The sequence below is a fragment of the Anopheles arabiensis genome, chromosome 3 (genome assembly GCF_016920715.1).
Source record: "Anopheles arabiensis isolate DONGOLA chromosome 3, AaraD3, whole genome shotgun sequence".
Classification (NCBI taxonomy): domain Eukaryota; kingdom Metazoa; phylum Arthropoda; class Insecta; order Diptera; family Culicidae; genus Anopheles; species Anopheles arabiensis.
This window is the reverse complement of record NC_053518.1, coordinates 39,917,999-39,934,770: the sequence shown is the minus strand read 5'-3', so window position 1 is coordinate 39,934,770 and position 16,772 is coordinate 39,917,999. Positions and strand designations below refer to the sequence as shown.

The 16,772-nt window shown below is 39.2% G+C and overlaps 1 protein-coding gene across 1 annotated transcript in view; it reads left to right on the top strand.

The window, feature by feature from the left end:
- Positions 1–1,204: 1,204 nt before the first annotated feature.
- LOC120899816 (putative neural-cadherin 2) overlaps positions 1,205–16,772 on the top strand; it is a gene marked incomplete at its 5' end in the record, with an annotated part of 69,479 nt that continues 53,911 nt past the window's right edge. Inside the window, one exon of the mRNA XM_040306043.1 lies at positions 1,205–1,328. Within this exon, the coding sequence (XP_040161977.1) occupies positions 1,205–1,328 (124 nt within the window). The remainder of the gene's footprint in view (positions 1,329–16,772) is intronic.

Sequence of the window (16,772 nt, the reverse complement as noted above, 5' to 3'; positions counted from 1 at the left end):
CAAGCAAACAAACAAAAATGCGTCGTTGAAGGGAATCTGTCTGACGTAAAATTAAAGTGACATAAAAAACATCAAAGCATCATTTATCAGAAAAAAAACTAGAATCCATAAAACCAAAAACAAGAAGCTCCAAATTGTGGCCGGATGGCGACGATTTCTTATCATCAATTTGCGTCGTACTATTATACTACTTGATGGTGTTGTCTCTCGAGGCACGGCATGGCGTACATGGCCAGCGTACGAACGAACGTACGAATCGAAGTCAGAAATCATGGTAGTAGAAAATGGATTTTAAATTGTTTTAAATTGTGCTGCGGTCTGTTCTTCTCGGCACATATTGTCCATGGGAAGGAATACCCAACACAACCCACTGTGCCATGGTATCGTGGCGATTTCATGCAGCGATAGCAATTGTACCGATTCACAAGCTCAGCTGGAACGCGCGAACAACCGTACGCTCGCGATTCGATGGATATCTATGTTTGGAGTTGAGATTTGTGCTGGGCGCCAACACACACATACAGACAAGCACACGTCCTGTCGGGTTTTTGCGCCTTTGAACCGCTGCAAGAGGATTTTCTCCAAGAGGATAGAATCGAGAACACATTATGGATCCATTTCCACCGACAACGAAACGAACCATTGCATTGGTTGGGAGGTGGGTGGGGTTGATCAGTGAAGGTTTCGGCAACGTACGACTATTTTTTTTTCTATTTTAACTTTGTGCAATTCTTGCTGTTGCACTTTTTCCATCTTTACCAGTTCAAGTGCAAAACTTCGTCTTATTTACTTTACGTTGTGTCTTTGTCTTTGACTGACTTTTTCATACTTTGTGTAACTTTGCATTGCAATTACCGTGGCTCGAGACCGTAATGGAAGCAGGAAATACGATATTTAACGTTAGAGGTGTTTTATTAGTGGTGCTCGAAATGCGGTGCACTGATGCTCGGAAGCGTTCGATCCGGAATCGGTTGCGTGCGTGACATATGCGATTACTGTTTGGATGCCGGATATAACACGAAAATAGGATCAAAACCAAATGTTTTTCCGGTCTTTCGTTTCGTTTGCAAATCACTTTCAAATGTGGCGTTTTCTTGCATAAATGCAGTTTTCTTTTATTTAGAGCGCACTGTTTTAGTGCACCACTTTAAACGAACAACTGACGATTACATTGTGTATGTTTGGTTTTCCTTTCAGTTACTAAATTCATCAAACAAGGTCCCACAACCCACTCTATTTCGAGAAAGTTATCTATGAGGCGGATATCGACAAGAATTTGGAAATCAATCACAACTTTCTTAACGGCACCGCAAAGACGCACGGTGGGGGTAAGTGTTATGATATAGTAGAATCGTGAAATGCTTTGACAAACTCCCTCAGAATCACAAATATAAAAAAAGAGTAGTATTTTTTTTAAATAATCAAAATAATATCTTTGACTGAGTTTTGACCATTTGATTCTTTTTAAAATAAATATTTTAAGGAAAACATTAATAAATGTTTTGCGAATATTTGCCGCTTAGCTCCGATCATTTTTTATAACCACTGATAAGCGAAACAAGAAACCCTGAACATGGACTGAGCGATCAGCCCTGCGCCCCAGTAAAAAGCATTCTTCACTTTATCCCAAAGTAAGTTTACGTTTCAAAACCCGTGGGAGTGCATGAAGCCGGCCTGTGCAAGAAATATTGTTTTTTTTCACTTTTTGTGCGCCTTCCTCCTCCAGAAACCTGAAAAATGCATTAATAAACCATTATTTCACCCTCACAATCTGTATGCCTGCATGTTACACTGCATGCCTGCCACCACTTGAAGAAAGTTTCTTGTTGCGTCATGAAAAGCAAATCTCAGAAAATCCTTATTCTGTTCTGCGGTGAACATTATTCTAAAAAAACAGTAGACACACGCTGAAAATTTCATACCTGGCGCTGTGTAATCCAAGTCATTGCGTTGACATTTGAAGATTTTAAAGTGAAATTTGCACCCAGTGTGTGCACAGTATGCTGGATAAGTTGTCAGTTAACTTCTGAAACAAAAATGAATGCCACAAGATGGGAGCCGTTCGTGGACAAGCATTCCTTACACTACAAAACAACACGACAACACGATAGGCAAATATTTATCGCTGAAGAAACTATGCTTGGTATGCTTTGAGATATCTCGCACGCGTATATGCTGCGAATCGGTTGGGTGGAATGTTTGCTGAGGAATTCTTCTTCTTAAAGTGAAGTTTCTGTTAGTACTGGAGCTGGTATCTTCAGCTTTAAGATTTCGTTTTCGCTACGCTTGAGCTTTTTTTGGAAAGAGCGAATCGATTTCAAAAGTAGGCCACATGCTTAAACAGTGAATGCTTTTTATCGACCACAAAAGCGAACGAACGAGAAGGTTTATTTCAGTTATGGTATGCAGACAGACTCTTAAACAGGAAGCAGACTAAATAAGAAAAAAAAACAAAATCTAATCGTCAATGAAGGTCGCGTGTAGGAAAATGACACAAATGTTACACAAAAAAAAACTGTTTTTGTGGGTGTGTGATTTTCCTTGTTTGTGCTTGAATCAAATTATTTCGATTTCATTAGAGTTTCGAACCTAGGCTTTAGAATAGGCAACTTTCCTAGACTAAACCAACAAATATCGCTCGTCTGCAAGTATGATGCGAAGTATGCTACAAACAACTTCTTTTTTCCTTTCGTATTTTAATCTTGGTGAAAAGAGATGGAGTTAGCTCAAAGAGGCTGTGAAGGGACGGGTAACAAGGAAATACGATTCGATTGGATTATTAACACGAAGAGCTTAGCAGCAGGGTAGCATCAGCTCGAGGCCGAAAGCAAAAGGAACCACAAAAAACTTAAACGCCAAACGCCACCCAGTGAGCAATACAATTTCTTCCAACTCCGGTCCGATTGCGTTTTTACAATCACCAAAACCTTCTGGTTCTAACCGTAACGTTGCTGCCTGCCTTCCTATCGCGTGGAAATCGATAAATGGAATCAAGTTGGTGATGCGATACGAAAGAAATGGAACCATTTTACACCAGCACGGGTTCCACCCGCTTGACGCAAGGTAGGCATTAATTCAATAAATTAATCCCTTTACGAAAGTAACTCAAGGCCACGACTATGGAGTGAACGCGGGAGCGATCAAGCTGATTTTTCAATCAGTGTAGATTTTCAATCTACTTCGCTGCTATTCCAGTGTCAGTAAGTTAATGTACCGCCGGCTTTCGATGAAGCTTAGCTGACTTAGTCAATGTAACGCTGTTAATTCAAATATTGGAGTAAAAATGAACCGAGAGTGGACGCCCAGCATCGTTTCATTTCTCCGGTGGTGGTTGTGCCGAGCATTGGTACCCGTGCGTAGCTTGGGAAAAGGGATGGATTAAAATGGTATAACGTAGCACGAGCTGCTAGCTGGTAATACACAAAATCCAGTGCTAGTGCTTCTTCCTCGTTTTCCCATATGGGGTACCCAAACAAGTTATCAATCGGCGGCGAGACTAATTAGGTCCCCTTTTGGTGTCTATGATTTGGGACGGGTGAACATTTTGATTTGTATAGCGTTTTTACCGAGCACCGAATGTACATTTTCGTTGTGGCGGAGCTCGCGGGCGTGCGAAGAACGACGCAAATTAATGACCGTATAATTAACCAGGTCTTAGCTTAGCTTTCTAAACTGTGTAATGCATGCTTAGATGATTTTTTGATTTTTTGATTCTCTTGTTACTTCATGAAGTGCCATGAAAGAAGCGGATATTTAAACCATTACTGATGGTAATGATCTGATTATTTCTATTAATGTTTTCAAGGCTTTTATAACTTTTAATCCTTATTTATTGTTGGCTCTTTGGACTCAAAATAATGATATGTTCCTTGGGTGGTGTTGTTTTGATTATGACACTATTATATCGATAATTCTCATGGTCCATAGTGCACTCGTCAAGGGTTCAAGCCCCAAATAGATCGTACCGCCATACGTAGGACTGACTATCCTGCTGTAGGGGGTAATCCAAAAGTCATTAAAAGCTAACCCCACAAGTGGGGAAACAAATATGTTTCAGAGATCCCAATTAGTTCATATAAAAACTAAACAACAATATATTTTATATCTTAAGCAACTTTACTCGAATATTAATTGAACAGTTTTGCTTAAAAGCATGCATATGAAATGCTTAATTTTTTATCATTAAAGATAAAATGATTCAATTTTAAGTAGCGTTTTGTAAGCCGCGCATATGCCACTGAATTAAAGAGCAATTGATGTAAAAGATCAAACAAAACAATGGACCTTTAAAAAAGTAACCTTAGTTCAGTCAGATATCTTCTTCTTCATCTTTGGAACAACAACCGTTTTCGGTCAAGGCCAACTTGTACCCACTGGTGAAGTTAGCTCGGCTTTCTTGAACTTATTGTTACCATAGCAGGATAGTCAGTCCTGCGTATGGGGGCACGGGCTATTCGGGGCTTGAACCCATAACGGGCATGTTGCTATATCGTACGAGTTGACGACTGTGCCACCAGACCGGTCATTCAAATATACAATATTGAAATGCATTTTCACCAGTCCAAAGTACATATTTTCAAGATGCAAAAATCAACGCTACATTTGTTCACAAGCCCAAAACTGCACGAACATTATTTGTCACTTTACTATGTGCAGTAAGAACTTCATTCTTCATCACTGGGGGAAACTACATAGCTACTTTCATTTTCACGTGGTTACTAAATTGAATCACCTCTGCACCCATCCCGAGTAGCATTCAGCCACTCATCTTCTAAAGCTGCAAAGCATTTTCTTACGCTCCCCTATGCCCCTAATATCCTCTTTTCTGAAGCACTCCTAAATGCCTTGAAGATGCTTGCGCCACGAACCAAAGCTTGGGAAAAGCAACTACAGCATAAAGTATCAGCTCAAATAAAAAGGATTTCATGGATACATCGCAAAAGTCTTATGGTATGGTACTCTTGGCTGTAGTTTGAGCTGCAGTGCATACAGCCAGTGCCACGTCTTTCAAAGGGGACGAGACACCTGTCTGGTAAAGGCAGAAGTTGAGGTGTCTGTTAGGTTTTTGAATTGCTGGAGACTGAGTCCGTCGGTGCTTGCTGCCGGTGGAATAACGCTCTCGTTACGTACAAAAAACGTCTCCTTGCATATTTTGATTTAACTGAATATAATCATATTTCTCGCAAGGGTCGTTTACTGCCCCTGTGAAAGGTTTCCTGCAACTTTATCTCATGATTAGTTTGCTACATTAACTCATCAGTACAGCCACCGTCATAATTCATTTGATCAGTGAACCTGTCTGCATCGGTGTACTGTGAAGTTCATTTAAGCAAATGATTTAAAGAATTTGTATGTACACCACCTCAGAGCGTGCTTGTGTGTGTACATGCATACACTGATCGAGTGCTGCTGCAAATATCCTCGTTCGTGCTCTGCTCGTTAGCTACACCGCCATCTACCGTTACGAAATCAAACAAATCATTGCCAAGAGTAAAGTCGAGGCTTGATATTTATTAAATGGTTGAGGCAACAGTTCAAAGCAATAGTGGAAGGCATTCGAATAGATGAGTACCAGGTATTTCAACTCTACCCAGTAATTGCAATATTCTTCCCTGGAAAATGTACAAAACAAACCCAATCCGCTGTACATGCTTACTGAACTGTTCATGCGTTGTTAGTTACACTTACAATTTCATTTCGATCTTCATTCTGCTGGGATTCAAAACGCCAGCATCACTTACACGGTCTTTCGGTTTGGTGTTCATGAAATCATGCAAAATGCACCAGGTTGCTCAGCATCACACCAACCCTACCAGTAACCATTCCCATGATCTTCACCTAGTACATGAGTCACATCCGCTTACGCTACAAAATATTACCATTAAAAGTTGTGTGATTGTGAAATCATTGCTGTCATCCTACCAGTTCTTGTACCGCTTGTAATCTTAAGTAGTTCGTTCCACAATCCTACTTCCTACCAGTGTCGGTTGTGCAAGAACTAACCCCGTAGCGCATCGGAACTTGGTCCCGATGCAAGCAACCGGCTGCCAGGCCACAGCTTCCGCTTCGAGCACACGAACACGCTTGTGGCTTTCATGGTCAAGCATGGCCTTTGCTCGATTCGGGGATTCAAATTTGCCAAGCACCAAACACGCGCTCTCATGCCGCCTGGTACCGCTCCGGACGATGACATGCCGGAATCGAGGGATATAACTTTCTTGTCCTTAGCAAAATCTCAGCTCGGCTGAGTAGATAAAACGTTGCAGTCACAAGTAAACGGTACGGCATACTTTCGGGTCAACCCGTCATCCGGCGAAGAAAACGGAACGGGCAAAGACATTCAAATCACCACCGGAAGCAGACGATGGATGACTTTGCAGCGCATTTGGATAAGCGTCGGCCTGCCATACATCTGAGCGGCAGCCCGTTTTTGGGTCAGGAAAAGTTTATAATTACGAAAACTGTATGAACTCCCGCTGAGCCATGCGAAGCCATCGCGGAAAGGACGGAAAAGGATTATGGTCCCTGAAGCGGACAAGGTTTCACCTCCCACTCGAAACGAAACAAACGATGTGACGATGGGATTAGTGTTTGTGTTGCCCGTCGGGTACCAAAAACCCTAGTGCTACGTTAGCACAAAGCTGCTGGGTGCTACATGTAGGGGAGGAACATATAATCCCATCGTGTTACTGGGTTGAGCTTTTTTTCGTTCCAACAGAGAGACCAACTGATGGCAGAGGTATGCATGGTATTAATTAAAAGCAAACTGTGGATAGCAGTAACAGGGATAAAATACAAATACATCCCTACACGTACCCCATACAAGGGTGTACACATATAAATTCTTGGAATGGGAAGCAACCGAAGGTTGTTGATGTGGTACGAAATTACGAGCAAATATTTATCGGCATGTCATCGCAAATCTTTCCCTGCCTTAAGTGAGTTGTAGAGTAAGTTTCCTTTCAGAAAAGCACATATGATGTGTACGTTGGTGAATTTTCTATCATTGAGAAAAACACAAAACGGTTAATTACAACAACAGAAACGTCTACCTTCTTACAATTTAGCTAATAGAAAGGTACAATATTATATGTGCATAAGCGACATTTTGTCACAATATTTACCGAATGGTCTCAGAATTGTTTAGGCCAGTTCAGACTTTTAACCGGTCTTCTGATATCCTGAATGATTCACTGTTCTCAAGAACTCACAGCATGCACAAGGGTTTTAACATATTTGTCTTTGACCCGAAACCGAAATCAAGCAAATGATTATACTGCTACGTCAACATAAAGGCTGTATGAAAGTTTCTTCACATGCAAAAAGCTGTTTATAAAATCTCATATAACTGCCCTTTAATTTAGAACAAGTGATAAACAAAACCATTTTCGTTAAAAGAATAGCGTTGCGACAAATCGAAGCGTAGTGGCTAGTTGGGTCATCAACGAGCGGCCTAGTTAGGTAAAACATAACAGACGTCGCTAGTAGCGAATCGGAGGAAGACAAATGTCAACACTGCACACAATCGAGCTTTTACTGCTCATCCGGCCCGAGCATTCGATTGAAAACTTCATTAAGTGTAACTTCGTAAGTCAAATTCAACAGAATCATAGGCTGAGAAAGCACGAATGAACAAAAAACACTTCAAGCTAATTAGAATCATAAGCTGAGAAAACGGAACAAAAAACACCAGCGCTAATTACAGCTTACTATTGATGAAAAAGGACGCAGCTGCTTTCAAGGAAGCATTTTCTGTGCTGTTTAGTTTATGTTATTACAGTTGACGTATATTAGTACGAAATTTCACGCTATTCAGGATGTTCTGAGCAAATACCGAAAGGATTAAATGGCAAGGAAAGATCATGCAGTTATATAATACACAGCTGAATGTTTACAACTATTTAACATTCAATTTCAATTTGTTGGATCATTTAAATCGATGGAACGGAAGATGTTGTTAAGTTATGATGTTTTTTGCAGTTGTATTTTAGGAGATCCAATTGTTGGGTATCATTGAGCTTGTGTGAAGCGTTCAAACGAAACCAAAATATTTTTATCATATTTACTTAAAACATGTGTTTTCAAAATTATTTTACATTGTTCAGAACACAATTTGGCCATAACTAATGAATTTGGAAAGGAGTAAAGACGTACATATATTTTTCAATTACTGATAATGAAATTGGTAAAACAAAAGTATAGTATCAAAGAAAAAAGAAAAAAGAATACAACTGCTTAAAATAAAATAAGCAATTTGGTCGTAACACTGAACATGATAGATTGATAGGCACGGGTTCATATATTAAACTAGTTTAAAATAACCATAGTAATTGAATATCATCATTTCTTTTCCGTACTGGGTCGCTTGGGGTCGCAAATGTCAGCAAAAGCCCATTGGATCATTCGGTTGCTTACTACGTGCTTACAGATTTCGACCCTTTGAGGCGTACATTTCACGTTTAAGCACTGGTTTTAACCCTGTATCTATCCTCAAATCTTGCCATTGTCATCCATCAGGCGCTTGTGGACAACTGCCGGCATAGCACAGAGCACGATTCGCAAACCGTTGCATAATCATTTCATTAAATATATCCACAAGGCAATGAAACAGCGCACCGACTCCACAGGTGAGTAAAACAGAAAAAGGATTCACAAACATTTCAGGAAAAGCTGGACAAACTCGTCAATGATGACTTTCAACCATGCCACATCATTTCATTTCATTTCATTTCATTTATTAATACAATATCCGCCATCAAGGCTAAATAAGGCAGACTTAAAACTAAATAAACCCTAACAAATAAACAAAATAATTCATGAAAAACTAAGCCTAACTAAACTAGTCTAGACCTAGCAAAAAAATTAAAGAAAAAAAACATAGGTAGAGCGTAGAGACTATCAAAACTTAATGAAACTTAGAAGAATAATTAAAGAGAATTAGAAGAAAAAATACGGTTACGGAAAGAGTTGAGAGAGGAGTCGAAATCAAAGAGATAGTAAAAGTGGTTAAACAACCTGAAACAGGATAGAACAGGATCATTGAAAGTATAAAGTGTATGACGTGTTTCAATTGACAGAGGATCACGAGGACGAAGGGAACGAGAGGGAACATACAACGAGATGGACGAGAGTAAATCAGGAGCATCAGTATCAGAAAGTAATAAGCCACCAACAAAACATGCCTGACACTTGGCGGCGGAAGCTTAAAGAGTGAAGATTGAATAACTGCAATCGCGTTTCATAGGGAGGTAGTGAGGCAGCACCGAACAAACGACGAAAAGCAACCCTGGGAAAAAGGCGCTGAATGCTTTCAATTCTCGAACAGCCATCAATAGTAGGAGGATTCCAGATGATGCTACCATATTCAAGAAGAGGCCTTACCAGAGCACAATAAAGGTTTCTTAAGAAGCTTTGATCTCTAAAAATAGAGGTAAAACGTAAAATAAACCCAAGAGTTCGATTAGCTTTTAGTAGAACCTCATCAAGCTGCAGTTTAAAGTTAAGACGACTGTCGAGTATAATACCAAGGTCACGGATGGACAAAACACGAGAGAGAGACGAGTTAGAGAGAGTATAGTTAAATGAAGTAGGAGAAAGAGAGTGAGAGAAAGAAATAACAGAACATTTATCAGGGCACAAGCGAAGTAAGTTGGATGAACACCAATGAACAAATGCATTAAGGTAATGCTGAAGACTCATACAATCAGAAAAAGAGGACACAGGTAAAAAGATTTTGATATCATCCGCATAAAGGAGATGACCATCAGGAGGTAAAACATTATAGACATCATTGATGAACAAAGAAAACAGAAGTGGACTTAGCACACAACCCTGAGGGACACCTGACGTACAAAAAAACTCTTCAGATAAGTACGACCCGGTTTTAACCCTGCAAGATCGATTAGTTAAGTATGAAGACAGCCAGCTAATAATGCCATCACCAAAACCAAGTTTAGATAGTTTAGCTAATAGTAAAGAGTGGGGCAAACTATCAAAAGCAGCATGAAAGTCGGTGTATATTGCATCAAGTTGGGTACCGTCCTCAAAAGATCTAAAAATATTGGAAATAAAAGACATGAGATTAGTTGAAGTAGACCTACCAGGCATAAACCCATGCTGTTTAGGGCTAATAGCTGAACTACAACTATGAAGTATGGTTGGAAGGATCATCATCATGTTACAAATGTGCGGAGAACAAGCATAAACAATTTTAAATTGCTTATTTATTGATGATTAAATCGTCATAATTTGTCTTAATTGAATTTGCATTTATGCCTATCATCTAAAAAGGGTAAAAAATGCAACGGAGTATGGACGTGCGAATCAATGTCCTGCAGCGACATCAAAGACAGAAGACAGTCTAATTAATAACGCTTTTAACCGATGTTGCTGCTTGTACTGCGACTGATACCTAGACACAGGGTGTCGTGATTTGTGAGAAACAAATCTTCCGACCAAGCTTAAGCTCACGCCTAATGAGCTTTCCGTGCTAAACGGTGGCACCATAAAATTGCAGAATGCATAAACGAGCAATCAAGTGTGAATCTTTTACTACTTCCTTGTGGCTGCCAGAATAGCGGCAGTAGACCACAGACATTTGGTGGGAACAGTAGGCACACAACAGTACCTTTGCTTCGAGGTAAGGTTACTTTTACCGTAAACGATTCATTTCCTTATGGTGCTGCTTTTAATATTTGCTCATTTAGGTTATAAAGTTTACTCTACACCACACTTTGTGGTTTGATGAAGTTGGGAAGTTTCTCCTTCCCTGGAAACAATAGCCAACATAGTAAACCAGTAAAACTTAGTAAAACTGCACCAAATAGCCATAGTGAAGATGAAACAAGCACGGAGAATCGTGTACCGTCTTTGGACAAGCAATAAACCATAAAAACAATAATGTTCCTCCGGGATGTATTATACTGCTCAAACAACATCCCATTTGAGTGGGATGTAAGTGGGAGAAAATGCGCTTACACTCAATTAATAATAATGGGCCCTTTTCCCTTTTAACAGTCGCTACAGAAACCTTGAAAGTGAACGCGAAATTTTGGTTATTTTACAATATATTTTGAAATGTTGTATTGTCTAGATCAGCGGTTTTCACTCGGTGTGGAATTCTCCCCAAGGGGGGAATTTGGACTTTCCCCCAAGGGAGGAACGGGGGGGGGGAGTTTTGATCAAATCTTCATTTAATACCTTGGGTTACAACGCTCTCCTCATGCTCATGATCTTGTGAGTGGGGAATGAAATCCTACATGCACCATACATGGAGTGCTATGCTGCAAAAAGGTTGAAAACCACTGAATTAGATAGTTGGGGAATTGAATATCCTATTTTTTGGTGTGCGATAAGCCAAATTTTGATAAACATTTATTGAAATGTAGCAGAAAACCCCGAAATTTCACGTTCATATTTCACTGGAGCTCTTACGCATGCTTAAGATTGTAGGCTGTAATTTCAGCCTGTCAGCTGTTTGCATTGTATAGTAATTGTAGAGCAACTGTCAAAGTGGGTATAATATACAGGCAGGCTTATCCCAAGATGTATGTATTCAGAAGGTTGATTTTTATCGCTTCTGCTGAGCGACATTGTGGGAGACATTTTTATAATCAAATTTAAAAGTGTCTTTTTGACAGGACGGGTGAAAACTTTTACTCGAACAGGCCTTTTGGTAACTTGACCAAAACACAAAACATCCTCCATCTTCATTATATTCACTAAAAGTTCTTCAAACACGTGAAATACTGCTATTGGTAATCTAAATAAAATCTAAACATTTTAACATCTATTTTTGTTTCGATGCAACCAGCTGTATCGGTGAACTCGTTCGTTCCCGAGTACGTTCGCCGCGACGCTCATTTTCACTCATTTCATAGCCCTCTAGATCAAAAATTAGAAGACCGTTTAGGTTTTGTACTGCCCAACCTAATTGTGCAACCCTGTCCACTCATGAACGACGAACGTTCTTCGACGAACGAGTTTCCCGATACAGCTGAACATCTTCGATTTGGAGACCAATGTCTACTACGTATGTGCCTTGCGATATGTAAACGACTATGATAATTCTTTTCACCCGTTCAATCTATTGGATCTTTTTTTTATTCAGAATTTACATACATTGCTTTACTTTCATTCTAGATTCCACCACCTAATCTCTTCAATGCACCTTGGGATAAATAAAAAAAACACGACATTTTAGCCGGTTTCGCGAATAAATGAACACATTTCAACACTAGTTTAAAGTTTAAAGTAGGCAATCACAGCGAAAAAATTCGAGCAGTATAATCAAACGATTGTTCATTTGTATCTCATACGCTCTTGACGATCGTTTTTTATCGACGGCAAAGGACCAGTCATTAAAAAAAACACAAATTAACTCAATGCGTTCGCAATGATGAATTAGAGCAATGTTTAACGTCTCTGCTTATTTTTTTAAACTGTTAATTTTTCATCAGTTCTTTCGCGATGCTGGCTTTTGTTTGGACATTTTTTAGAGCAGGTTCTTTGATGATTTTTTGAGGCTAAAATAATCAAGACTGACAATCGCATGCTAGTTTTGTGTGTGGTTTTGTATGTTGACATAATTTCGGCCGTCAATAGTCAAACTCAATAGTAAAAAGCTGGCAAGTATCGTGAAAGGCCTCAATGACAGAATTTAAGAGATTTTCCATGATAAAAGTTTCTTCTTTATCATTTGTCACGACAGTCGTTACGTATGGGGGTACGGTCCATTCGAGGCTTAAACCCATAACGGGCATGTTGTTACGTCGTACGAGTTGATAAAAGGTTACAAGCAGAATATAAATTTTATGTCAAGAAAAGTATTGTACATGATTTTATGTAGTTTCTTATTCTCATTGTTTGAATACCTTTTATTTTACTTCTATTTACACAGAAATATACTCTAAAAAATATATACATATCAATACTATTGCTGAGATAAGATTTATGTCAATTCCTTTCAATGTCTGATTAAATGTTATTTCTCTTTTTCAGCTCCTATCGTAAAAATTAAATCAAAACGTGTTCATGTTGCCTTACGAATGTTGTTAGAAGTCCAAATACGTTATGTCTCACACCTAATGCCTACGCAAATTGGATTTTCGCTCACATAACTGCTTTGATCAACTATAAATCTACTTATTTAAATAAATTTATTTGTGCAAAGGTTTATAGATTTTTTGTAAGCCATATATAACATCAGGCTACGTTCCTTACTACCTAGTAGCTGCTAAAAATATTTTCCATGAGTTTTAAAAATGTTCCGAAGATTTTTGAAAGATCACAGATCTACTCGCCAAGTACGTGTGAAAGATGTTAATCGTTTTCTCAGATGTTAATCAAATCAAGTTTGTAGAGGACTTACACACGAAGTTTTTATATATTTTTTCTAATAAAGATACTTTTATTTTCGAGAAGTCATACTGCTTCTTAATGTTCTACAATGACGATTGGTTGAAATAATTTTATACTCTTAATAAACCCTTAAAGAACTGAAACTACTTGCAAAGTAGCAGAAGCTTTTGTCATTTACTTTTAATAAACGCGTATGAAGCTTCAAGCTAGAGATGATTAATGTTTAATGTTTAAATCTCGGGGAAACTTCAACCAAATCATTCATTCTCCTTCTGCCTTCCATATTATGTTCCGATTACTTGCTCAACACATGAAAACTGATAAGATTTTCAGCTTTTCGACTTCATGACGAAAACTGTAGAGACAATTTCATTTCCTTTGTACCAATAAAAATAATTGTTGTACTTTAGGGGCTGTTTTACATTTACTTTCATGTGTAATCCCTAAACAATGGTATAGATTCTTCGTTTTTCTCAATCTTATGGACATCGGTCTATTAGATGAAGGTTGAAAAAGCTTGCAGCAACAAAGATTGAGGCAAAATCCTAATGACACAGGCATCCCGGTATACAGAAAGTTTTTCCCCGAGGTGGTGCAGCACGAGGACCCTGTCAACATTTAATTTTTCTTGTTGTAGGTTTTTTTTATTTACTCCGACCGACTTCCCGCTCCCATAGCAGAACCTGCGGAAATAGAAGGTGCCCTTGGATGTGCAAACTTTTTTTGTATCTTTTTCCACAACCCATAGCTGCTGGTCTGTGCCAAGCCATACACTGGAAGGCTATCGAGCCCGGACGGAAAAGCTTGCCTATAAAGCATGTGTACGTGGGAACCTTTGCAGCACTCCATCCCAAAGGATGCCTTTATTATAAAATCATTTTCTACCACACCCAACGCTGCTCTAGCTGCAGGAGTTTTGCAATGGGAACATCTCCTCCTATTGCTTACAGGGGCAATCTACAACAAGTATTCTAATAGAATCACAGCAAGGTGCGGCTGCTTGAGAAGTCAAAAATGATTACTTTTTAAACTGCTGGCAAAAAGTTTAAACCTGCTAATATGAGGGTAAACTGTTGTACGTACGTACCTCATCCCAGAGTAAGCTCATTTTTGTACCTTTGCTGTCGCAACCTCCTCTCACTTACTTACTTACTTACTTATCCGGCGCTACTTCCGCTTTACGGTCTTGGCCTACCTCAGGAGTGTCCGAAACCGCTCACGGTCTCACGCCTTCGTCTGCCAGTCCGTTATCCCGGCCTTAATGGCAGACACCTCCTTGCCATCTTGCTACCTCAGTTTGGAGATACCACGGCTCCTCTGTCCTTGTGGGCGGCCTAAATAACTTCCTACCTCCTCTAGTGGTTGTTAAACATCGTACTACAACCATACACACAATCTAAAGAGATTGAGATTAGATTTTGTGAAAAAATATAACTTAAGGAACATTTTCCGAGTTAATTCAGAAGCGGAAAACCCCAAGGAGAACCCTGGTTTGCTTCATATCCCGGTGAGTTATCTACAACAGATAAACCCATGATATCCGCTTGTCTAGATTGTGGTGTGTATGCTCAAAAATAGCTTATCACTGTTCCCTATCCCAAGCAGGGAAGCCAATTTTTCACCACCCATCTACTGCAGCATTTCATCTCATGCGTTCTATATTTGCTGGGGCAACATAAGTCACTGGTGGAGTGTCTTCCGGCCACAAGAATTATCTACCACACGTTCTTATTACTTTATTAATTCGCGTATTTTCCAATCTATATTTTCACCCATTTGCTAGATAATTCGTCTATCTAAATCCTGTGAAGGGGTATGAGGTGGGACACATTATCATCATTTTTTGTCCCTGACACCAAGTTCCTTCACTAGAGCGGCAAACCATTAGCTAGAGTGCATTCCTGTCGCCTCTCTCCTTTCTATCCCATTATTTTACTTTCTCTACACTAGTTTGTACTGCTGCTGATAAAGCTTTATCAGCGGATATAATAAAAATTCCAATGTTGTTTCGCCGAGCGTTAAACGGACATATTCTGGAACAATTCCTTTTTCTATACTGTTCGCGCCGATGTTGGGAAGGTCTTTGGACAGTTCTTTTTTCTTTTCCGACTGTGTTTCAGTGTGAGCGGCGTTTCCCGTAGCCCTTGGCATGTCCTCTTATCGGTCGGGTGAAAATAGCGCCACAAACATATTTCCTGTGAGTGCGAATGCTTCGTTCCTGTTTTCTTTTTTTCTGTCCTTGTTTACTCCGTGAAACCGATACACTTCTATGTTGAAGAGTGATATTTTTTTTCTTCTTGGGTTAAAGTTCCATCACATCGAAAAGTTTTATCGAAACGGTCGGTTCGCAGTGGCATATGCGACGTGACATAGGCGACACTCCTAAACACAGACTCCTAACCTTAGCCGGGTGAACGTATGTTTTTCGCAACAAAAATGGCAGCACGCGTACAGTGTGTGCCGGTTTACGGAGTGAGTTGATGCGAATGTTTGACGGGAAACATATTTCATCGTACACTTTTGGCACGATCAAGCGAGCTTTAAATGTGTTTGCGTGTGTGCCGAACGCCAAACCCATTTGCGATTATTTATTGCACTCGCGAGAGAGTGCTGGGAATGATGCGTGTGACACAAGACGAGGCGCAGTCGAGCGCCGGGATCTCGATACCGAACTGACTTGAAGTAACCACCGTACGTTCTGTGTGTATCAGCGATGTCAAACTCGTTTAAAAAGCTCATCAAAATGCTACTGAAAATAGTAGCACGGGCCGAAGCCTAGTTTTTATATTATATTATGTTACATGATACAAAATTCAGATCTTTTTTGTTATTTTTATTTTATTTTGGGATAACAGTTACGTTGCAATATGTAAAACTTTGATGCAAAATAAAATAAAACTAAACTGTACCAGATTATTTTCAAATGGCCATTAACTCCTGATATTTCCAAAATTTGCACAGTTGTGTGCCAACTAACAATATTAAGTAAGTAAAAATAGTGGCAAAAACTGGACATGACTACGGACTGGACTGGACTACGTTGGTTTATCCAAAATAGTACCCATTGGTGCCATTTTAATAATCAATTATATTGAGCTGGTATTGATTGTGAACAGCATTTACGCACGTTAGAAAAAGTAAATTGTTACATTTAATGCTGTCCAAGCTCATTAAATTACTACAGGTCAGTTCGTCCAATCCAAACATAAATAAATTTTTATTTGACAGTCGGAGAGAAAAGCTTGTATGATATTTTTTTGTATGAATTTGAAGCTTAAACGCGAGATGTTTCTTTAAAAAATGTTCATCAAATATTTGTTTGCTAACACATTTGTTCATCAGAAATGGTTTATGGAAACAGAATTTGCATGAATTGTATAACCATTTTACCATTTTAATATAGACCGGAATAC